The sequence below is a fragment of the Mercurialis annua genome, linkage group LG1-X (assembly GCF_937616625.2).
Source record: "Mercurialis annua linkage group LG1-X, ddMerAnnu1.2, whole genome shotgun sequence".
Taxonomy (NCBI): domain Eukaryota; kingdom Viridiplantae; phylum Streptophyta; class Magnoliopsida; order Malpighiales; family Euphorbiaceae; genus Mercurialis; species Mercurialis annua.
Genome location: NC_065570.1, coordinates 204,347 through 228,320, shown reverse-complemented (window position 1 = coordinate 228,320; position 23,974 = coordinate 204,347). Strand labels below are relative to the sequence as shown.

At 35.2% G+C, this 23,974-nt stretch overlaps 4 protein-coding genes across 4 annotated transcripts; 2 read left to right on the top strand and 2 right to left on the bottom strand.

Moving 5' to 3' along the window:
- Positions 1-3,136: 3,136 nt before the first annotated feature.
- On the bottom strand, positions 3,137-12,443 carry LOC126687860 (phosphatidate cytidylyltransferase 1-like). The gene is made up of 12 exons (XM_050382416.2): positions 12,125-12,443; positions 11,828-11,974; positions 11,288-11,541; positions 10,513-10,664; positions 10,239-10,380; positions 6,992-7,148; positions 6,461-6,508; positions 6,305-6,391; positions 4,518-4,646; positions 4,362-4,418; positions 3,449-3,532; positions 3,137-3,370 (listed from the first exon to the last, which is right to left on the bottom strand). Exons 2-12 carry the CDS (start codon positions 11,897-11,899, stop codon positions 3,281-3,283), a joined length of 1,272 nt encoding a protein of 423 aa, XP_050238373.1. The 5' UTR covers positions 11,900-11,974; positions 12,125-12,443; the 3' UTR covers positions 3,137-3,280.
- A 251-nt stretch (positions 12,444-12,694) lies between these two features.
- Positions 12,695-14,249, top strand: LOC126687852 (DNA damage-repair/toleration protein DRT100). The gene has a single exon (XM_050382408.1). It carries the CDS (start codon positions 12,736-12,738, stop codon positions 14,080-14,082), a length of 1,347 nt encoding a protein of 448 aa, XP_050238365.1. The 5' UTR covers positions 12,695-12,735; the 3' UTR covers positions 14,083-14,249.
- A 14-nt stretch (positions 14,250-14,263) lies between these two features.
- On the bottom strand, positions 14,264-16,185 carry LOC126663922 (uncharacterized). The gene is made up of 3 exons (XM_050356458.2): positions 16,166-16,185; positions 15,693-15,924; positions 14,264-15,060 (listed from the first exon to the last, which is right to left on the bottom strand). Exons 1-3 carry the CDS (start codon positions 16,183-16,185, stop codon positions 14,872-14,874), a joined length of 441 nt encoding a protein of 146 aa, XP_050212415.1. The 3' UTR covers positions 14,264-14,871.
- Positions 16,186-22,001: 5,816 nt separating this feature from the next.
- Positions 22,002-23,773, top strand: LOC126677427 (uncharacterized). Its single transcript, XM_050372036.2, has one exon. It carries the CDS (start codon positions 22,072-22,074, stop codon positions 23,635-23,637), a length of 1,566 nt encoding a protein of 521 aa, XP_050227993.1. The 5' UTR covers positions 22,002-22,071; the 3' UTR covers positions 23,638-23,773.
- Positions 23,774-23,974: the final 201 nt, after the last annotated feature.

Sequence of the window (23,974 nt, the reverse complement as noted above, 5' to 3'; positions counted from 1 at the left end):
TTTTAATTTTTACAATTATGTCCAATTGGAAAGTTTTTTTCTTTTTTTTTGCAATTATAACTGATAACGTAGTAATAACACATATTAGGGGTGAAGCAACCTCACCGAGATAGAGTAACGCTAAGTCAAACAATACAAGAAATGATCCAGCCGAAATATGAATAGTTCGGAAAAACTGTGGCATACGAACAAGCTCAGAACCCCATAATCCATTAGCAACTCGGAACACCAGTACCTCGGCATGAGGATAACTCAGGACCCCTAGGTCCGTTAGCAATTCAAAATATCAAGACCTCGGTATAGTGATAACCCAGGACTCCTAGGTCCATAAATGACTTGGAACATGCACACGACATCTGTTGTCCGTTCACCCGAGATGTCTAATGCTTGACATTACATGTGAGTAAGAATTTTGGGGGGACAATAGAAGATTTACTGACACACCAGAAGGTTTCTCGTGCAGTTTGCACCTAACACATCATTCGAGATGTAATTGAATTGGCAACCTAAGGTAAACAAAAAAAGTGGGAATCAAAGAGAAAAAAGAGAAAAAGGGTTGCATAGGTGACAATATAAACCACCTTATATGTAACCTGAGGTACTTTTTTTTTCCCACACTTAGCAATTTTCTTTCTCTTATCCCTTTTCTTCTCTACTTATACTGCCTTGAGCGTCGGAGCAGATAGCCGGTAAACTCCACTGGAGTTCTTTCTAACTTCTATTTGCTCTTTCTCTTGATGTCTTAGAGGAAATATTAGAGCGTGGTTTATCAATAACTAAAACTTTGAATTTTACTTTTTAAATTCAAACTTTTCAATTTTTTTATTAATTGCGACCAAATGTTTATATTAACTCTTTTTAAAAGTTAGATAAGTTTTTAAAATTTGATCGTAATTGATAACAATGCAAAAATCTGAATTTGAAAAATGAAGTCCTTGCTAAGACTTTTTGGATACAATTAAAAAAATAATTCAAATTGGACATGAAAAGTAAAAAATCTGGTCGTAATTGATAAAAAAACACAAGGCTTTAGATTTAAAAAAATAATTAGGCCTATTTTTAAAGTAAAAACAAGAAATATGCTCTTTCTATCCTTTTTGTTTGTCATTTTTTGATTTTTCACGCATATTAAAAATATAGTTATTAAATATTATTTTCTCCAATTTATGATATTTATCTTGACATAAGAATTAAAAAAAATATTATTATCTCTCAATTTATAAATACGTCTACTAAATTAATCCTATATCGAAGCTTGTTGATATTTATAACTACTATTTTTATTTATATTATTGTATTATTTTAATAAATTAATAAAGAGCAAACTTGAAAAGTTAGCAACTAATGTTTTTTTATGTGACAATACTATGTACCAAAATACGATAAATATTATAACCGGATAATGTACAATACATATCATTTTAAAACCCTCATAGTTTTTTGTGGTCATCAAAATATAAAGACTTAACATTTATATATCATAATTATATAAAGGAAATTTAATGTTATAAACAATGCCTAAATTTCTATTTAAATATGATTTAATTTTTTAATATTTGAAATTAAAATAACTTTTTCAGTTATTCAGCTATTAAAAAATATAATTAAGCTATTCTAGTTTTATATGGACAAGTTGTTCATTATATCTTTCTTAAATTCATCAATTTCCATTAAATCGAATATGAAAAAAATTATATTTATAAAAAATTGAAAAAAAATTAAAAAATTAAACTCCAGTATGATCTGACATGAAACAAAAAACATGCTACCTAATTTATAGATCTATTTACAAAAATAAAAACTAAATTATCAATTATTTTACTAATAATATGCAAGTTGTTCACTATATATTCTCGTGATAGAAAGGTCCATATTTAAGATATGAGGGAAGTTCTTTATTTGTTGATTCTCTGTCAAATTTACTCTTTTTAATAATTATTGCATGACTTAATTTTACATCCGTAAATATAAGTTTAATTACTGAACCATATAAATAATTTTAATTATTTATTAATTCTAATATTTTATTATTTGTTGGACTAAATTTATAAATATTCGCTGGATGGTTTCATCGCGGATTTAGAAATTTTATATGGTGGGGTCCATATTATATTTAAAAGAGAAAATGGTCATTTATGCCTTTAAGATTTAGCTATAGAATTAAGTAAGCTCTCTATGTTCGAAAAGATTCAAGTATACCCCTAACGTTTTAAAAAGTGAACAATCAGACCCTTATTTGGATACATAAATGAGATGTTGGGGGTCTAGTTGTAAAAATCGGGGAGTCTGGTTGTTCACTTTTTAAGACGTTAGAGGCATATTTGAACTTTTCTGAACGTTAAGGGTTTATTTGATCTCGGAGCCAAATCTTAGGGGCATAAATGACCCTTTCTTTAAAAATTTAAATTTCAGAAGTATATAATATTAACTATAATAAAAATAATTCTTTAAATTGTCTTCGATAGACTTTAATACGAATATCAAATAATTATATCGTTATTTATTCTATTAAATACGCTTTTTCAAAAAATATTATTACAAATAATCTTTTTCAACGTAACTTTTTATTTTTAGTCGTTTTCGAGAATCAACTGAAAAAACATTCAAATTAAACAATTAAATCCTTGTTATTTTAAAATCAAATAAATAAACCCTTTTAATTTACTTTTGGGACACTTATCCCTCTAATTTTTGTAAATATTTTAAACACTAAAATTATTGTTGAACTTTTATCCTATATGATTATGAGAGATATGCCAACCATTAACGAGTGTTTCTAATGGTGTTGAAAGAAAGAGGTTATTTGTTTTATTTGAAAACAAAAAGGGTTTAATTATACCAACAAAAAAAAAGAGTTGATGTGTACTTTTGTGAAAACTATGAGTTCTTTTTGTACCTTTTGCATAAAAAAATTGTGCCAACTTTTTTTTTTTTAAATAATAATTTTGAAGGAGGTCATAAATGTTTGTACTTTTCTGGTATTTTTAAAAACTTCCCTTTTTCTTGTGGTGATTTAGGCAGTTTAACTAGCCACTAGATGATTTATGTTTATTCTGAATTGAATTTGGAAGAGCAAGTCCAGAAACAGCAGCATACTGCTCTGCCTCTTCCAAGACACATTGTAATAATATTCCAATTCCACCAATAACTGATGTATATTAATCAGGTAATGCTGTACACAGAGCGTCACAAAAGAATGCCTGCTCCTATGGTTATGGATGTTTGAAACAACATATACAAACAAACACATCTTCCTCTTAGGCTTCAACATCAATGTAAATCAAGAATGTCCCCCCAACCTTTCGTGAATGATTTCCCCAAGCTTCGTGTACAATGCATACTGCTCCTCAAAAGTTAGGTTTGCCAATATCTACAAGAAACGAACTCACTCAACACATCCTCAATAACCCATCATTACGTAACAACTTGCACAATTTTATGAGCTTACCTGATCTAACATCATTTCAACTGATTTACTTTGAGGCACCACAAACGATTGATGATATATGTAGGCAAACACAGCCATTACCATCTGCAATAATGCACAAATAATTTCAATCACAAAACAAAATATGAAAGAAAATTAGAACACGTTGGCCTTTGAAAATCCATTTCTCTAATTCATAGGTTTAGGCAATAACTAAAATAATGCCTCAAATTCAAATGCATGTGAAACCAAGCTGGAAGCATGATGAGAATTCTAATAACCCCCAAAATGCCCTGAAAAAATATAGGAGAAGAATGTAATTTATGCATCAGCAATAGCAAAAACATAGGAAATGCATTTTAATTAAAATGAGCAGTCTTACTCTTTTCTAAATACCAAAGAATAATTAAGCTAGAGATCAGTGAACAATTAAGCAATGGGATTATCAAAAGATCATATGTTGTAGGCAATATTGCTTTATAAGGAACTGTGAACTTCTAATGGCAATTGAGATAGGATCATGGAAATACAATCCAGCAATGTAGAATTATAATATGTAATAAAACAATTCAAGATAGAAAAAATTAATGATATCATGTCAAGTTGAGCTATATATGTATGAGAGTAAAACAAATAACTGCATGAGTCATTTAGGGATTTAAAGTTTCTGATCAAGCAAATCTGAATAGAAGTAGAATACTAAGACAATTTCTGCAGCACTTTTTATATTAGTCACATCAAAAATCCCATAAATCCTTTCTTTGAGACCATGGGTTTAAACAATAGCAGATACCTGGACTAACATTATTAAGATGATATATCCAAATATCAGTATGTTAAGATGCCAAAACTCTTAATTTGATTAAGAAACTCTTGAGAACTGGAATCTAACGATAAGCTTAGTTTCTCTACTTTTCAAATTGCTAGAGTTTACCTGGCAATCCATTCTATCTGTGATTCCACCGTGTCCAGGGATACTATCACCAAAATCCTGTCATAAATAACAGAGAAACACTCAAAAAGTTTGAGAATAATGGCAAACAATCACTATCCCTGTATTCTTTGGATGCTAAGAGTACAAAGACTGCACCTTGATCTTAAAAGCCCTTTTAAAACCACTAGCAAAAAAGCCTCCAAAAGGTGCTATTATTGATGCAAACAAACCGAGCCATAAGGCATGCCACTGAACAGGTAGAACGGAAATCTCTTTCCAAGGAAACTGCATAAGACCATTGATGAAGCATTGAATTTTAATATTGATATAACGGCATAAAAATTCATGCTCAGAAACTTGTTACTAGGATAGTTGTTAAAGCGCAAAGGGTCCTATATAGCTTTAAGCGCAAGGCGCAAGAAAAGCGCACGCCTGGGTGAAGCTCGGCGCATATATGTAAAAATAATTAAAATACCTGTAACACACAAAATAATTATCCCCAAAATCAAAGCCCATAACTATTAAGAAATACAATCAGAGAAGAGTTGATTCTTTGTTGAAATTTGAAACGTAGAAAACAGAGCAGCTTTTGAATGATCAGAAAAGAGGAGAGGAGCCGTCGTATGAATGTATTATTTTATGGTATTACTATATACCGCCCCTATTTACTAGTTACCGCCCCTCTAAATTACCTCCTTGCCCATTAATCAAAACATAATAATTTTTTTCCTCTCAACCTTATTCCAATCCCGAAATTGTAATTGCGTCCCACCATATGGTGGGACAATTGCACAAAACATCCCACCATATGGTGGGAAGCAATCTAGGGACGTCCCCAAGAAAAAAAAATTAAAAAATTAAAAAAGTACTTATTGGGGTATCTCGTCTCTTCTTCGGTTAAATTCCGACATTATTATTCGAAATTTTTATTATCCAAGTTCTTCGTGTTGGAATGTGAGTTGAGAGGATTTGAATATGAGTTTTAGAATTAGGAAAAGATAAAAGGCTATTTAGGTAAAAAAAGGTCGGTACCTAGTAATTTAGAGGCGGTAAATAGTAGTCCACATTATTTTAATATTTTTAGGGTTTTTTCTAACTAACTCTTTCATTATGTTTTATTTTTTAAAAGCCCAAAACCCAAGCCCATAACTATTAAGAAATACAAACAAAAATTAAAGTTTATGCGGCTGCGCTTTGCGCCACACAGCCTCGCCTTGTCGCTTTAGCGCGCCTGGTGAAGGTGGTCGCCTCAGGTGTTTCTGAGGCGCACCACCTGCTATGCGCTTTTCTAGCGCCTAAGCGCGCCTCAGGCGCACTTTTAACAACTATGGTTACTAGTTACAAGCAGTACTCTTAATATGCTGGAATGGCTGATCAAAATGTTGTGTGAAAACATTAAAATTCTCATAAGGTATCTTAGTAATAAGACATAATGACTGTCTCACAATTTAATTAGATGTTAATGCCGTCCAGGTTTAATATCTACACAGTTAGGAGTGTTTTTTCAAAGAAGTGCATGACGTGGAAGATATATTTTATGTCCAAAGCCCAAGTTTACACCGGATTACTCAATACAGTTCATCTATAAAAATGTATGTGCTAAATAGAGCAAAAACATGCAATATCAGCATTCAGCAACATGCAAAAAGACTATCAAAAGGCGATAAAAAGCCATCAAACTCATGCTATATGCTGGTGGAAAATGACTATAAATACATCATGGATAAGAAAATGTCCAACGAAACCAAAATGTGAACAAACACTTATTAAAGGTAATTACTCAGTTCAAGGATTGCATATGTGATACTATCACATGACAGTTATGACGACATAATTAAAAAATGGTAGGATAATGACAAAGCAAACAATTTTTATTGTTCTTACTATATAAATAGATATAAAAGGTGTGGATATACAAACAAATTATATGTAAGCTTACTCACCCATCGAGGAACCCATCCTGGTAAGATGAAGTACTCTGGCTTAAATAAAGGCCCGGGATCGCATTGAAGCCAGCCGCTCATTAAATCCTGTATGGTCATATTTCTCTTAATTTAACCACTCCAAATCATTGTATTCAAATAAAGCATTGCATTTACCTTTCTTGGACATGTAAGCCACTGAAAACGACCCATTATATTTGCAAGCTGCATGAGCAATAAATTTGTTTAACATTTAAGTAATCCTCTGGTCAAGGTTAAAGTCAAGAAGAAAGCAATACTCTTTGGTAAAGATGGATTGTGAACTTGTAGAAACCTTGCAACAAACAAAATCTAACAGAAGGGAACGTAGTAAGAGGATGGTTGACTTGTAACCTTATCCAGATTATTATATGCCTAAAATATATAGTGGGGCAACTTCATATATTCATGATCAGCGGCTTTGTTTGCAAACACACAGCATCAAATTTTCTCAAGCAGACAGAAAATTAAGTAGATCAGTAGCAAAGAACATCCACATAAATAAACTATAGAATAACACAGTACCCATGATAACAATGCAATTGTCCATGATTTGATATTTAAAAGTTAAAACATATTGCAAACTAACTCCGTAACTAAAACATACTTTAAAAACTTAGATTCATTAAAATTAGAATTGACAGCAAAAAGGGCAAGAGCTTTACTTACCAAAAAAGCGGAGATCATAGTTGTAACAGAGGCGCCAATGAATCCCTCCCAAGTTTTCTTCGGTGATAATTTAATCAAAGGGGTTTTCCCAAAGAAAAAACCAATGATATAAGCAAATATGTCATTGATAACAATTAGTGAGGCTGGTAGAAGAAACCTACATTGCAGAGAGTGAAAATGCATGAGCACCAAGACTGATAATCCACCATCTTAAGAATTCAATTGAAATATAAAAGCAATTCAAATGAATATTATTTTTTCTAGGGCACCAAATCCATCAGACTCAATAGTAATGATGCCATCACTCTTTACTGAGCCAATGAACTGAGACTTTACCTACAGATAGACCCCTCTCAAGTACAGATTCACAGCTATCCATCGTCAACCTAGCAACAAAACCAAGTCTTGTTTTTACAATCTTCCTAGATATTTAATCCAAGTTAAACCATAAAACATGGATCTCTTTGAGAACAGTTTAATTAAGGTTCTAAAATAATGAAAATTATGTTTCCTTAGACTTTCAGACTTCATCTCCTAAAGTAATATTCTAGACAAATAAGTTTGAGATAGGCCCATCGCCTAGCCGTTTATTTCAAACTTAATCCCACAGAAAGCAGACCCAAGCATCTTATTATGATATAAATGGTTGTAGAGTGCCGTATCTAGGGGGACACGTCGGGGACACGCCGAAGATATGTACTCGACACGGCAAATCCCGTGTTCCGGCACTTTCGACAGTTCAAAGAGAGGGGACACAGCGGGAACACTTTAGTTAATTTGAAATCTTTTGATATGGGTCTTTTATTATGAGAGCTTTTGATATGGTCCCGCAAATAGGATCTCGTCACAGGTCTACTACTCGGAAAATCTCGTCGATTTCCCTTGTTTTTCCTGTTCTTCGCTAAACCTATTTTTGAGATGTTAATGGTGATTTGTTCAAGAGATCACCAACTCTCCTTTTCTTTATTTTTGACAGAATTATTGATTACTTTATTGAATATTTCTTCTCCTTTAAATAGAGAAGAATTTAAACTAGAAAAGGAAAAGAATCCCTACTTAAGAAGGATTTCATACTTCCTAAATAATAGAAAACAAAATACTTCCTAATTAAAAGTCTAGATTTTAGCTAACAAAATAAAAACTTTGTTATTACAGCTGTAATAATACAGCTGGTCTAACATTACTCCCTTCTTCGACTAAGAGCTTGTCCTCAAGCTCGACCCAATCTATTATTCGGATCAGGAGGTTTCCTCTTCCTCCGGGTCATATAATAAGAGGCAAAAAAGTCTCTTGCATTTATATCCTGGAGAATAAAGTGCATCACAATTAAAAATTGCCCTCTTGCCCTTCGTTCTGACATCTCAGCTTTGCTCAAAAGCTTAATTGGTGGTGCAATAACCTCACTTCCTATGTTGGAAGCTGATTCAAAATTGTTGCCTTGTGTTTTCTGTTCTTGGCTGCCTGCAAGAGTAAGGGCTGCTCCTAACTGTTTTGAGCTGATTAAGATTGGTGGTCGCCCTACACTGAGTCCCTCTCGGCCCAGCTGCATCTTTCTCCCAAGCTCGTGCTAGGTTCATTGCAGTGACCAGATTTGGCGGAGATTGCATTTCCACATCCATCCACAAGGTTTCAGTTAGACCAGCAGTAAACAAATCCACTTGCTGTCCTGAATGAACAGAAGTTGCTCTAGCCAACAAGGTCTGAAATTGGCGTCGAGACCTCAACTGTTCCCGTTTGTTTGAGATTAACCAATTCCCCTAATGGGTTGCTGCTCAGAGGAGGTCCAAATCGCAGCGAGAAATAATTTTTAAATTCAGCCCATGCAAGTGTTGGTTCCTCCTGCTCGACCCGATAGTACATTAACTGCGCTTCGTCCATCATGTGGAATGCTGCCAGCCCTACCTTTTCCCTCTCTTCAATCCTTTGATTATTTAAAAATTGTTCTCAACGATATAACCAGCCTAGAGGATCTCCGGTTCCATTATATGAGGGAAATTCCAGTTTAGTATATCTAGGAACATAATTATTGCCTGGAGTTGTAACTCGTACGACTCAGTCTTCTTGTTGCATCGAAGGGTCTTTATTGTTGCTGCTGGTAGCTGTTGTCGTTGTTTCTTTACCCTTATTACTGATCTGAAATTCCATTAATTTTTGAAGCTCCCTAATGCTATCTTTTATGTCGCGCACATCTTGCTGCGTTTCTGAAACTTTGTGTTCCAGCTCTTGCATCTTAGCAGTCAATTGGTTATTTTCACCCATGACGATCTGCTTTGATACCAAGTTGATATGGTCCCGCAAATAGGATCTCGTCACATGTTTACTACTCGGAAAATCTCATCGATTTCCCTTGTTTTTCCTGTTCTTCGATAAACCTATTTTTGAGATGTTAATGGTGATTTGTTCAAGAGATCACCAACTCTCATTTTCTTTATTTTTGACTGAATTATTGATTACTTTATTGAATATTTCTTCTCCTTTAAATAGAGAAGAATCTAAACTACAAAAGGAAAAGAATCCCTACTTAAGAAGGATTTCTAATAAGCATAAATATTACTTCCTAAATAATAGAAAACAAAATACTTCCTAATTAAAAGTCTAGATTTTAGCTAACAAAATAGGAACTTTGTTATTACAGCTGTGATAATACAGCTGGTCATAACATCTTTATATAAATGGAGCCAAGATCCAAATCGAATTAGACAATAAGCTATGTTAAATCCCAATTCTAATAGAATAGAAAAAACTTGTGCTGCAACCTACAAAACAGCTGCAGGTGCTACAAAGTCTGTTCTTGGAGCTGTAGTGTAGGCAAGTATTTTTTTTTAATAGGTATAATACTGCTCCGACTAATTCGGAAGGAGTTGGATAGAACCCGTTAAGTATAGCAATGAAAACACCATTTCTATTTCATTTTTGGATTAATTTATTCATTGTTTTTGCATATTTAAAGCTTCTATATGAGTAAATATTTATTTTTATAAAATAACTAATTTTCCGTGTTCCCGCCGTACTTGTGTCCTATTCTTTTTAAAAATGCTGTTCCCGATACCCGTACCAGTATCGATGCTTCATAGGGTACATCATATTTAAGATTGAAATAGCATAACAAGAGGATGACCCCTTTAGATTAGGGCAGTTCTGATATCATAATTAAGGAGAGATGATACATGTTATTCCAAATTAAAAAATGAGAATATAAATACTGAAGCCTGTAAGCATAGAAACACTACAAAGAGTTTTGAGTTACCAGAAAATTCCTTCAAAAATATTGGCAACTGTGAAAGAGGACTGGGTAAACACCACGATTAGAATCATATGAGTCCATGCATACTGGCCAAATTGATACTTGTACATCTTCTTTTTTAGTGTAAGAATGAACCACATAAAACCTGAGAAAATTTTGCAAATGCAATAACCATAAGGACATTATGAAGAACAAGCTGACTGTAAAACTCATTAGAAATAACTAAACATCGCATGTTATATGAACAGTAAGTGCAGAAACAATGTATTTAACCCACCCGCAATATACAAGAAATAACAAATAGCCATCTGATACTTGATGAGACTGTTCACAAGCTGGTACAAGAATTTGTCAAGAGTAACAGTATTGACCAGCGGCTGACTGAGAATTCGGCCATAGACAAATAGCATTGCAGTGAAAAAGAAGTGCCTGACAAGAAAAAGGACAGGTTGACAAGCTCAATAATACAATTTTGGAAACAAAACACATTTTGTTAGCAAATACACTTTAGAAAATCTTATCATTCAGTCATAATTAGACCTTTGAATTTCACATTATTGGGTTGTTTGGTATCAAAACATTTTCCCATTTTTGGTTTCTGTTTTCTAAATGCAATTGCTTATACTTGGAAAACAAGCAGAAAGGAGACCTCATTTAATTTTGTGGTTTTATAAGTTGTAAGAACCTGCTTTTGGCTTTGTTGAAATATACTGAAAGAAAAACAAAAATCAAAATCAAAGCCAAAAACAGCAATGATAGCATAATAATCTGCCCGGAAAAGGAAACATCTATACCTCTCAAGGCTTTTTAACATAATAATGTGCGCTTTGTTAGCATGGCAAGTAGTGCAAAGCTTAAATCACTCAATCTATTATATCAAATGAATGAATAAAAGAAATACAAAAGCAAAACACTGCAGATATAATTTTCAAGCTCAAATAGCTAAGCCCGGATTCAAGGTGCTGCAATAATTATCACATTTTAAATGAAATCAAGATTCAGGTCTAAGTAAGTAAGTGTAGAAGACAATCTAAAGGGAGAAAATGACGTACCAATTTAAGAGTCTAAACCCTGGGAGATGCCTATCTTCATGCGTTTTCCTTAGTAGATTAAATAGCTCTTTTGCCATATATATTTGGATGACAACGACCATTGCCGTGATATAGAGATGGCCCATGTAGACAATGAAAGCAAAGCTCCCAATCATCCAAACAGTTGAGTATGTGCGTATCCACATAGACTTGTATTTGTTTTGATCATCAACCAACAACTGGCCTCCATTCTCTTTACCAGTCTCTGGAACAACCTGACAACCACACAGAAGATAGAACTAAAAGTTTGAAAGCACTCAGAATAACATTGTTTCAAGTGTTCCACACATTAACATGAATTAGATGTATAGAAGGCTATGATACTGATGTGATAATGGAAAGGTAGATGGCTTGGATTTCCCCCTTGGAAGTTTGGGATTTCTGTGTGAAGTGAGCATCTGAAAAGTTAGCTAATGGGAGATGTGGGTCTCCTTTGATATTAACAATATTTCTTATGCCACAAGTGCATAGCAATGAAATGAATGAGACAGAGTAAGCAACCTCATTGGAGCGTTTTCGATGGCGAATGCGAGCAGAAGCTGAGGGGGAAGTAGAGCCGTGATCCTTTAGCATGGTTGCGGACTCGTTTTCAGTTGATGAAAAATCTAGAGAAGCGCATAAGAATGCAGCAAAGAGATGCTGGTGTGCCTAAAACATGATAAGCATAGAAGGAAGTGAAATTGAAAAATGAGAAACACATTGATGTGTAAAAGCATAATTATAACCTAAATTTGGAGTTATAGTTGTATAAGATGAGTGTATGAGATTGAAGTAAATTCGAGAAAATGGAAATCTCACCTGCTATAGTTGGTTCCTCTTTCTCTTTTTCTGGTACAATGGAATGCAGACAGCAACCAAACAAAAATAAGAAGTAAGAAGAGAATGAGAATAACAACGGAGGAGGCCACAAAGCACGCAATCTTCTTCTGATTTAGTGGCCTTTTTATTTTAAAAAAGAAATTAGGCCTTCCCTTTATTTTGATTCTGGCAATCTTAATTTAAAATAAATAAAAAGTTGAGAGCGTTAGATTCACGCCTCTAAACCTTTCATTTTGTGGCGCTTTCCTTTAACTTTTCTTTTGATCTATGTTTTGGTTTTGGTTTTGGTGCATAACAAACAAGTTTCCTTCAGTATTCTATAAGTTGTGGTTTGATTTAGGGGGAAGATAACACAATGTGATCATAGCAGCTACGCATTTTAATGTAAAGGACATTAACATTGATGTTGACGTTGATGAGCTTTAGCCCAACCCCGTCTCTCTTTTGGAGTATATGGGCTTTTCTCATACATCTTGGCCTCATTTCTCAAACAGAAACACTTCCAAAGGCCCAGGAACAATATTCTATTTTTTGTTTACAAGTGTGTGGTCGTCATGTGGATGGCGCTGGGGCAATAATACTAGGAAGGGATGGAACAGACTGCCATAAAAACACATGCCTTCCCTCTTGTCCCTGTCTTTCAAATCCAATCAATACACATACAGCATTCTCTTGTCATGGCGCAGGCACACTTTCTACTGCTGTCAATACTCGTTCTAAATGTATATCAGCAAGCAGCATTAGAAATGAAGAGCATCGATCTAGAAGCACTTGCCGCCATAAAGAACAGCCTCACCGACATCAATCCAGGCTCCGGCAACTTCTTCTCCACCTGGGACTTCACCTCCCCACGCCCCTGCTCCACCTTCTCCGGAGTCTCCTGCTATCTCGGCCGAGTCACTTCCCTCACTCTCGGCACTGGCCTTTCTGATTCACCTGGACTCGCAGGTCAGCTCTCCCCTGCACTCTCCAACCTCACCCAGCTAACGCAGCTGGTCCTCCATCCGGGCATTGTCACAGGCCCAATCCCTCCCCAGCTGGCCCGCTTGGACAACCTCAGGGTCATCTCCTTAACCAACAACCGCCTAACTGGTTCCATACCCACCTCACTGTCCATGCTCAGAAAGTTGCACACCCTGGATCTGAGCCAGAACCAACTGACAGGGTCCATTCCGCTGGGGATTTTGACAGGACTGAGGGAGCTGAGAGTGCTCATTCTGGCCTCCAATTCCCTGACCGGAGAGTTCCCCAGCTGCTCCAGCGGACTGCTGCATTTGGATCTCAGAAACAACAGATTAAGAGGGACACTGCCGTTGGAGATGCCGTCGTCACTCCGTTACCTGTCCATATCAAGAAACGAGATGTGGGGCCCAATCAATGGCCTAGAGTCGCTCCCAGATTTGGAGCACCTAGACCTAAGCATGAACCAATTTAATGGGCCCATCCCACACGCTCTCTTATTCAGAGTGAGAGAGAGAGGGGGTTCCCTCTCTTCACTGCTTTTGCAACGGAACAATTTATCTGGGGGGGTCCCACTCCCACTCCCTTCGTCATCACCATTATTAATATCGGAGGGCTCCACGGTGGACCTGAGCCATAACTCTTTGAGCGGAGAGTTAACGGGTGTGTTGGCGGGGGTGGAGAGTTTGTTTTTAAATAACAACCGGTGGACAGGGAAGGTTCCAAAGGAGTACGTGGACAGCTTGTACCAGGGCACCACACAAACACTCTACCTGCAACATAACTATATAACCGCATTTCCATTGGATCCAAGCTTGCCATTGCCTGACACCGTCTCCTTGTGCTTCTCCTACAACTGCATCGCTCCTCCACTCCCCTTGGGAATGGCCACCTGCCCTGCCAGTGCTGGCTCCCGGATCTCCAGGCCGGAATCGCAGTGTATGGCATTCAACAATGGAAGCACCGTTCATCATTAGTCATAATGTGCATTGCCATACTCCATCATCCGGCCTACCACACGTATATATGCTAGTTTAAATCGCCGGCTTTTTATTGTTTTATAATTATTTATAGATTACACTGCAATTTGATTCACTACAATTATATCAATTCTTTTAAATAAAATTATTAATTTCATTTGTTATGTATATGATTTATTTAATTTACACTTTTTTTTGTTAAATGATAATTATATTAGCTCTTCCACAAGAAGCGGAAGGCAAAAGAAACGGAATCTAGAATTTCAAAAAGAAATCTAAACACCGGAATACATCATTACTACCAAAAAAGAACCGAGGGTTGTGATATTTATAATGAATCACCCCTTTATTAATACAAAGCCAAAGTAAATCTTTATAATCCGTTAATTCATTCTGAAACTTGCATATTTCTTGCTTTCCAACTCTCCCTAATGCCAAAGAACCAAATGGTTGCCCAAAGCTTTTTATACTTCATATTAGCTAAATCCATCCATTGATAGTAGAAGCTAGAAATGTCACCTGGAAACGTCCAAGTCGAGACCCCAATTTTGTTGAGAAAAGAAGACCAAAATCTCCAAGCTATCGAGCAAGAAACAACAATATGCAAACTTGTTTCAATTTTAGAACTATGATGGCAAAACCGTTGATCCGGAGGAAGCAACTTACGGCAAAACAGGAATTCTTTCGAGGTGAGGCAGCCTCAATGAAGTAACCAAACGAAAAACTGTAAGCGAGGTGGGAGCTTGTGCTTCCATAGAATACACACAAATCTGTCACAGTTATCATTCAAACTAGAGGCATGAAGTGAATTAAAGCTCGCTGCTGAGAACCCATCTTTGCGTAACCAGAGAACCATGTCTCGCTGCTGAGAAAAAGAGAATGAATTGAGCTGCTGCTGAAGAAGATCGAGGGAAGCAGCCTCGCCAATTCTGAGTCTTCGTCTCCACTTGAACTTATTGAAGCAGCTATTGAAGTCTGCTAAAAAAAGAAGGAGAGACTGTTGCATCCATAGACATTTTAAATAAACTGTTATAAGTACAAAGAAGAGGAACCCGTTGGTTCAGCAGCCACAAATCTTTCCAGAAACAGATATCATTACCATTTCCCAATTTAAAGCTGATATTATCTTTAAACAAGTCCCAAATATCAACATTTGACACACAAAGTTTACGGACACCACGCCAAAGGAGATAAATTACGATTTTATTGAACCAAACAAGTCATTCCAAGAATCTAATCCCGAACTAGATCGAGCCACCGAAAACCAAAGATCGGAAAAAACAGATCGGAAACAGAAACTTCTAGTTCAAAAAGATCGGAAAAAAAAACTAAACTAAATTTTTCTCAAATGATGAACACGAAGAACAGTGAAAACAAAACAAACCCAGTTTTTCCCAGGAAACACCGATTCCTAACACATAAACAACCTATAGCCCTATTTTCATTTCTCTAAAAACCTACCACACCACACGCGATTCAATTTACACATTCAAAAGATGCAGGACACAAACAAAGATTTTTATCACACAAGCAATGTCAAAAAGAAAAATACACATAACGTACATCCATACATTCAACAGAATACAAGGATGAGCAAAAGAACTCACCTGGAAAAATGGCAGAAGAACGATCAGCAGTGTGAAAAGGAACCACCCACGGCAGCAAAACGCAAATGCAGGAAGATAATCCGAAAAGGCACTTGAAATGAAATCAGAAAAACAGAGGTGCAAAGAAAAAGAAATTAGATAGGCGAAAAGATTTTTCCAAAGGATTTTTTTAAAAGGATTTATATAAGAGGAAAAATGAAGAGACACGGCAGTTGGTGATAATAAAAGACACCTGAAAATAGAAAATAACGGAAAAAGGAGGGAAACCAAAGATTTTTTGTGTTAAAGCATCAAATTTCAAAAATGGATTAAAGTAGAAAACAAACAAGTGGCAGCCATCTAAGGCAATTGCTCACATCGGGATACGCAGGATCAAACACGTCAACAACAGATGTCAAAACAAAACAAATCAATGCCAGAGAAGTACAGGTGAAGCGACGTATTTGCTGACACAACGTACGAAGGCACGTCACCGAGCAAAAGGAGACCCCATCTTTCGTTTAAACTTTGAGTCAGCCCGGCCAGCAAAACTACTAGATCTCGAACATAAATGCCCGATTTACTGGGGGGGACTAGTGATAACGGGACCAATAATAAGGCAGTAAAACAGCCTTATCAACATAAGGCCTCACCAGGTCAAGCGAATATAGGGACCCGACACCTAATGACCATTGTGACCGATCTACCAAAAGTAAAGATCAGGGGAGACGAAATCATAGCTTGATCATCTCGGGACAAGATACCACGGTCACAATCAAAACAGAGCTCGGTACACGGTCTTCCACCTAGCTAACGTTCTTCATAACAAACTCTAAACAGAATCTGACATATAGACGGTTCTATGCACTGCATATCTTACTCGATAAGCGAGACTTAATGTGAGCGAGCCACATCAGCTAACTGATTATGTGGGGACCAAGGAGGAGCAGTGATCCACTGCGGAACACACGTGCCAAGTAAAACTATATAAACCACCTTATGGACAAACCCTAAAAGGTACTTCTTTCTTGCTCTACACTCGTTCTTTTCTCTTCTTTTCTCTCTTCTTCTTCCTCACGTAAATACTGACTAGATCGTCTGAGCGAATTGCCGGTGTCCGCCACCGGTATTTCGTCTGACCTTCTGTGCTCTTTTTCTTATCTCTTCAGGTTCATCTGACCGGTCCATGCGGTGGTGATTTATCATTTCCGAACCCACTTAAGAAGTAAATTTTGATTTTTTTAGCGTAATAAAGGAATACTCAAACCACCATAATGGAGAGGCAAACAAATATCATCCCATTGCTAATGCTGCGATTATTAGCCAAACCAGACCAAAGGAAATTTCTCATATTGCTTTCCATAATAGAAATGACATTCAAAGGAATAGCAAAACTGCACATAGAATAGACAGACAAACTACAGAGAACCGAGAGCTGCGGGAGATGATAAATTTCCTTTCCAAAGAGTCAAGTGAGAATTGAAATTTTGCAAGATATGATTAAAATGAGTCAAGGACACATTTCTCCTAGATAAAGGCAACCTCAAATAAGTAATAGGCAGAGTATCAATCTTGCAATTAAGAATAGAAGCAGCACAAGCAATATCCACATCTCCAACATTTAAGCCTATAATAGAACTTTTCTGAAAATTGTTACTCAAACCTGAGATAATTTCGAAACAACGACGAATACGAAGAAGATCCCGAACCATTTCCAAATCATTTGGAATAAACAAAAGAGTGTCGTCTGCAAATTGAAGCAAGGAGATAGATTCCCGAAAGCCCTCAACCAAAATACCTTCAATAAGACCCAACTCTTTTGCTTTATCAATTACAGCTTTAAAACCTTCCGCTGCAATAACAAAAAACAATGGAGAAAGCGAATCACCTTGTCTCACACCTTTCTCCATAAAAAAATTCTCCATATGGCTACCATTAACCAGAACAGACATTTGGGAAGATCTCAGAAGGCTATCAATCCACTGAATTCAAGTGTTGCTGAAATTCATCATACGGAGAGTCTCCAAAAGAAACGGCCAAGAAACACTGTCAAAAGGTTTTCGAAATTAAACATATTTTTTTTTCTTAATAAACTTTAATTTTATATATTATTTATTTGATATGCTATTAAATGATTCTTTATAATTAACAATAAGGATAACTAGTTTAGTATTTGAAGTTTAAAATATTACTCTAGTTTTACATTCAATTTTACTCATAATTAACAATAACAATAATGGTAGTCTTATATTCAAATTTTTATAATCATACTTTTATGCAGTATTTAGTTAATTTATACTCTCTCCGTCCCATTTAAGAAAGGACATATCCCATTTTTATTTGTCCAATTTAAGAAGGTCATATCGTGTTTTTTGTGCAAATTTATATGAATTTTCCTTTTTACCCCCTTTTCTCTTTCCATAATCAATGACTATTAGTCTATACACAAAATACAACACTATCATAAATAGGGGTAAAATAAGAAAACATTATAATAGTTAGTATTTTTTTAATATATGTGAAAAAGTCATTTGTCCCTTCTTAAACAGGACAGAGGGAGTACTAGTTATCTACAACTTGAATTAAAACTGATTTTTTACAATTATATTAAAAACATAGAAAAATGTATAGATAATAAAAGAGTGAAAAAAGTAAATATATAAAAGAACATAATATATTTGATGTTAAGGGCTCCTTTGGAATGAATGAGTTCCTTAAAATTATGTGGATTTCATTTGCAATTCTAAATTTTTGTGTTTGGAATAAATGAATGTATTAGAACAATTTTTGGAATTGAAATTCTGAAATTGAGTTTAGTTATAATGTGAGAATTGTAAATCCAACTAAAATAGGTGGAATTTATAAATAAATTTCAAAAATTTAAAAGAACAATTCTATTTGACCAAATTATCCTTACTTTATAAAGCTGTCTATTTTCAATCTCTCACTTTTTATTTATATTATTAATTTTTTTTTCTATTTTTATTAAAATTTCCATCTCCATTCTTTCTCATATATATTTTTATTCCCAATTATTAAAAATCATTAAAAATTATTTTATATATTTTAACCACAAAATTAGTGATTTTAATATTATTAATGTTAAATATTTGTATATACATAGTATTTAGTAAGTTTATATTATAAAAAATGATCATTTCTATTCTTAAGATATTTTTAATCAGAGAAATTCTTAGGTAGATCGAGTCTACCACGTCATCCATAGACTAATCCACTCATAATACAACACCTCATTAAAATGATAGCAATATCGTAATAATTGTGCAATAAATGCATTCAAATCTTAATGGTGATATTATGATATTGCTATCATTTTAATGAGGTGTTGTATTATAAGTGAGTTAGTCTATGGATGACGTGGTAAACTCGGTCTACCTAAGAATTTTTCTTTTAATCAAATGTTTATAAGGTTAATATAGGAACAAAGTTATAAAGTATTCAATTTTAGAATTCATTCCAAACATAAATATATGGAATTCATTTCAATTCTAAATTTTATATTCTTTCATTTCAAATTGTGTAATTCATTTGTAAATGATTTTCATATAGAATTCATTTATAAATGAATTCTAATTCACAATTGAAATCGTTCTAAAGGGGGTCTAAAAGATAGTGTTGAATGCTGAAGTTTGATATACATATACTATTTTTACATAATATATATAAAAATAAAATTCTTGTGTTAGCAATGGCATTGGAGCATTTTTAAAGGGTTTTCTAAGCCAAACTCTTTAATTTAAAGAGTTTGATAATAAATTAAAAATAGCTATCTACATATAGAGGATTATTTTCACTCTCTGCTTTATTTTGCAAGAAATAAGATTAAAATAATAAATTGGTTACTTTTGTTTAAAAAAAATATTTTTGATTTTTAATAAAAAAATTGAATAAAATAATTAATTAATAATAAGAGTAAATTTATATTATTAATAATTTAATATGCATTTTGTAATTTATAAAATAAAATAAAATAAAAAATTAATATTAAAGAGTTTATCAAATTAATATAATTGATAACGTATGGATAATATACGATCATAGGGGCGAAGCAACCTCGACAAAATGAGAGGACACTAAGTCCAGCTAACCGAGCTTTTAGATATGCCAGATCGGCAACCGAGATACCATTGGACGAGATACACAAACATGTACCTTACGAAGATCCTAAATTCCGAGATACCAATATCGAACTATGAATAAACTGCACCTAGCATCACCATGATGATAACATGACTTACTCTCCGACGTTCGCACTTAGATCCCGAGATGCAAGTACCGAGATATAACGCGAGACCTACTTAATAGGGTAACACCGAGATTCCGAGATACAAAATACCGGGATATAACACAGACCTACGAAACAGGGAAAAAAGAACCACGAGACATGGTCTATATAAGTCACATTATGGGGAAACCCTAAGGTACTTCTTTTTACTCACTCAAGATTACTCTTTCTTTTCTCTCTTCTTTTCCCTACAAAAAAATACCTGACTTGAGCGTCGGAGCGAACGCCCGGAGATCCCCCTCCGGCGTTCTTTCTGACCTCTGCTTTTGGTGTACGCAGGTACCCCGGAGCTCAAATCCATTATGGTGATTTATCACTAATATTTAATATTTATATTATTATTTATAAAAATGAAATAAAATAAAAAAATTCTAATAAAAAAGTTATTGAAATAAAATTGAAAATATCACTTTTTATTTTTAAAATATTTTTTACTTTTAAAATATTTTTTACTTTATAAGATACGCTTTCAGAGAACCATTGAAAATGCTCTTAGATAGGGCTAGAAACAAACCGAGCTGCTCGCGAGCAGCTCAGTGTTCGACTTTATAAAAGCTCGGTTCGTATTTGTTCATTTTCTAAATGAACCGAGTTTGAGTTTGATTTTATGTTCGTTAAAATAAACGAGCCATGAATATAGTGGTGTTTGGCTCCTTTACGTTCACGAACAGCTCGATTAGTAGTTCATGAACAAGCTCGAATAAGAGTTCGTAAACAAGTTCGTAAACGAGCTCATATATAGTTCGCGAACAAGCTCATTTATATACTCGACTAAGTATTCGTGAATTAAATCATATTTAAATTAATTTATATAATTATCTTAAATAATCTTCAAAATTACGTAGAGTAAACAGAACTACGTAGTTTTGATAGTTTTGGCATATACTATCTAAACTACGTAGTTTTGATATAAGAAAAATTAAAAATTCATAACCCTAAAAGTAAAATTGATATACTAAAATTTAGAAGTCTAAAATTAAAACTAGTATCCCTAAATCTAATGTGTCATCTCTCACTCAAACTCTCACTTTTTTCTTCATTTTTAGGTATTGTTTTAAGCAAATTACTTTGAAGTCCCTAAGGTATACCATAATTAATAATTCGATACTTCTTGTTTTAAAAGTCTACTTAATGATATAATTAATAGTTTGATACCTCTTGTTTTAAAAGTCTACTTAATGATCATTCAATTTTAATTCCGTTAACTATTAGGCCCCTCTATTAATTTTGATATTTACTTTCAAACGATTTGATAGCCCACATTTAATTTCGTGAACGGTTTGGTCCCTCATTTTTAATTTTATTAAACGATTTGGTCTCTCACTTTTAAACGATTTGATCTCTCAGTTTTAGTTCCGTTAAACGATTTAGTCCCTCAAATTAACAAAAGGATCTCTCAGTTAACAGAATTAAAACTGAGGGATCATTAAGTAGACTTTTGAAACAAGAGATATCAAACTGTTAATTATGGATACCACTAGGGACCTTAACATAATTTTCTCTATTGTTTTAATTTATTCAACTCGTTTTCGTGTTCGTTCGTCTAATGATTACACAAGTTGAGCTCATATTCGTTCGTTTAGCTGCTCAACGAACGGACTCGCGAACGAGCTCGTTCGGAAACGAACTCGTATAGTACTTATCAGGATCGTTCACGAGCTTGTTCGTTTAGCGGCTAAACGAACAGACATGAGATGAACATGAACACTATAAAATTTAAATGAAATCGAACATGAACACTCCCGTTCAAAACTCGACTGAACATGAACCGAACATGAACATTTTATTCGCTAAACGAGCCGAAAATGAACACTCCAAAACTCGGCTCGGTTCATTTACATCCCTACTCAGGCTACTCTTAGAAGACTTGGTAGTAGTATTGTACGGGACACATTTTAGAGTATATTTGGTTTAGATAAATCTTAAACTTGTAAAAGATGTGTTTCAAATTTTATAAAATAATTTTTTTGGAGTTTTATATTTTTGTTTTTTCTGTAAATTAGATAGAGAATTTTAAAGGAGGAACGCGAAAACAATTGGTATAGTATAATACGTAGAATGATAGAACTTTTGTAATAGTTAGAGAAAAACAAAATGGAGATGGAGCAGCTGCGAAGTATGGGTTTCTCAAGCGATGAGGCGGAGGAAGCTTTAGCGGCAACCGGCGGCAGATCAACCTTAAAAGCAACGGAGTGGCTTTTGTCTCATAGTATTAATAATAAATCATACTCTTCGTCGAACCGTAAGCCATATTCTCCCCAGCAGCCAAAGCTGGACCGCTTTTTCCAGTCTAAATCAAAGCCTCCGACAGCACTTACTACTGCACAACAACAACTAGAAGAAGAAGTGTGTGATACTAATAAGCGCCCTAGAATAACTATCCATAGACAACAGCATGTACCCTTATCAGAACGTATGCGCCCTCTGACCGTGGACGATGTCGTCGGGCAAGATCATCTTCTGGCTCCCAACTCTATTCTCCGCTCCGCCATCGATTGCAGCCGCCTCCCTTCCCTCATTCTATGGGGTCCACCTGGCACTGGTAAGACCTCCCTCGCTAAAGCCATTGCCAATTCGTTTTCTTCTGCTGCCTACAAATTGGTCTGTTTGTCTGCCGTCACTTGTGGGGTTAAGGATGTTAGGCATGCAGTTGATAATGCTAAGAGGAAGCCAACCGTGTTGTTTGTCGATGAGGTTCATAGGTTTAACAAGTCCCAGCAGGACTGTTTCTTGCCCATCATCGAAGATGGTAGCATTGTATTGATAGGCGCTACCACTGAGAACCCCTCCTTCCATTTGATTACCCCTCTCCTCTCCCGTTGTACTCTTCTTACTCTTTCTCCTTTATCCCCTCATCATCTGCATTCCCTTCTTACCCGCGCTATTCGTGATTTCGATAGGGGACTCCCTGCATCTTTAGGATTTGAAGTCCTCGTCTCTGACGATGCTCTTCATTTTTTATCTCATCATTGTGATGGTGATGCCCGTGTTGCTTTGAATGCCTTGGAAATTGCTGCTACCGCTGCAGCTGCTCGATTAAAGTTACTCCATAACTCTCCTGTGGTGCTTAATGTCTCCTTAGATGACGCGAAGGAGGCCCTTCAGTCCAAGCATCTTGCTTATGACAGAGCAGGGGATGAGCACTACAATTTGATCAGTGCCCTTCACAAGTCTATGAGAGGGAGTGATGCCGATGCTTCCATTTACTGGCTAGCGCGCATGCTTGAAGGAGGCGAACAACCTCTCTATATTGCTCGGCGTTTGATTAGGTTTGCTAGTGAGGACGTTGGCCTGGCTGACCCCTTGGCCCTTAACCAGGCTGTTGCTTGCTACCAAGCTTGCCATTTCTTGGGCATGCCCGAGTCTGATGTCGTACTTGCTCAGTGTGTTTCTTATTTGGCTTTGGCACCTAAATCCATATCTGTTTATCGAGCCATACAGGCTGCACAAAAGCTTGTCAGGGGTTCAGGTGGACAAAATGAGGGAGTGCCGCTGCACTTGAGAAATGCTTCTACTAGGCTCATGAAAGACCTTGGCTATGGGAAAGACTACATCTATACTCCTGATAGTACGTCATCAACACAAAATTATCTACCTTCCTCACTTCAGGGCTACAAGTTCCTACATTGGCCACACAGTGATGGACATGAAACCATTTGATCACTAGTACAACTTTTGATCTCTCATAGATGATGCTCATTAGTAGCATTTTACATAATATCTCCCCTGTTCAATAACCTTTTATTTTTTCCTCTTTTTGGTTAAATGTTTTAATACGCATCTTGCTTTTGGGAAAGTGTTGTGCCATGCTATTATAATATGTGAATCAAGCTAGATTTTGATGCTTTTTGTTTAGTTTAATGTTATAGTTCCTGGTGATCCAATGGCTTATATTTTCTTTATTTTTGTCTCACTAGAAATGGAAAAGCTTTTAGAATATAGAACACCAATTCACAATTGATATCAGTTACATATCTTGTGCATTGAACACATAAGT

Coding starts and splice junctions, on each gene's coding strand:
- LOC126687860 (XM_050382416.2), bottom strand. CDS start 11,899: ATGCTAAAGGATCACGGCTCTACTTCCCCCTCAGCTTCTGCTCGCATT. Junction 4,419..4,517: donor AAAGGGCTTTTAAGATCAAG/GTGCAGTCTTTG, acceptor TATTTATGACAG/GATTTTGGTGATAGTATCCC. Junction 3,533..4,361: donor CAGATAGAATGGATTGCCAG/GTAAACTCTAGC, acceptor GCATTATTGCAG/ATGGTAATGGCTGTGTTTGC.
- LOC126687852 (XM_050382408.1), top strand. CDS start 12,736: ATGGAACAGACTGCCATAAAAACACATGCCTTCCCTCTTGTCCCTGTC.
- LOC126677427 (XM_050372036.2), top strand. CDS start 22,072: ATGGAGATGGAGCAGCTGCGAAGTATGGGTTTCTCAAGCGATGAGGCG.
- LOC126663922 (XM_050356458.2), bottom strand. CDS start 16,185: ATGGGGTCTCCTTTTGCTCG. Junction 15,925..16,165: donor ATGGGGTCTCCTTTTGCTCG/GTGACGTGCCTT, acceptor TTCTATTTTCAG/GTGTCTTTTATTATCACCAA. Junction 15,061..15,692: donor TTCTTCTGCCATTTTTCCAG/GTGAGTTCTTTT, acceptor TTTTTTTAGCAG/ACTTCAATAGCTGCTTCAAT.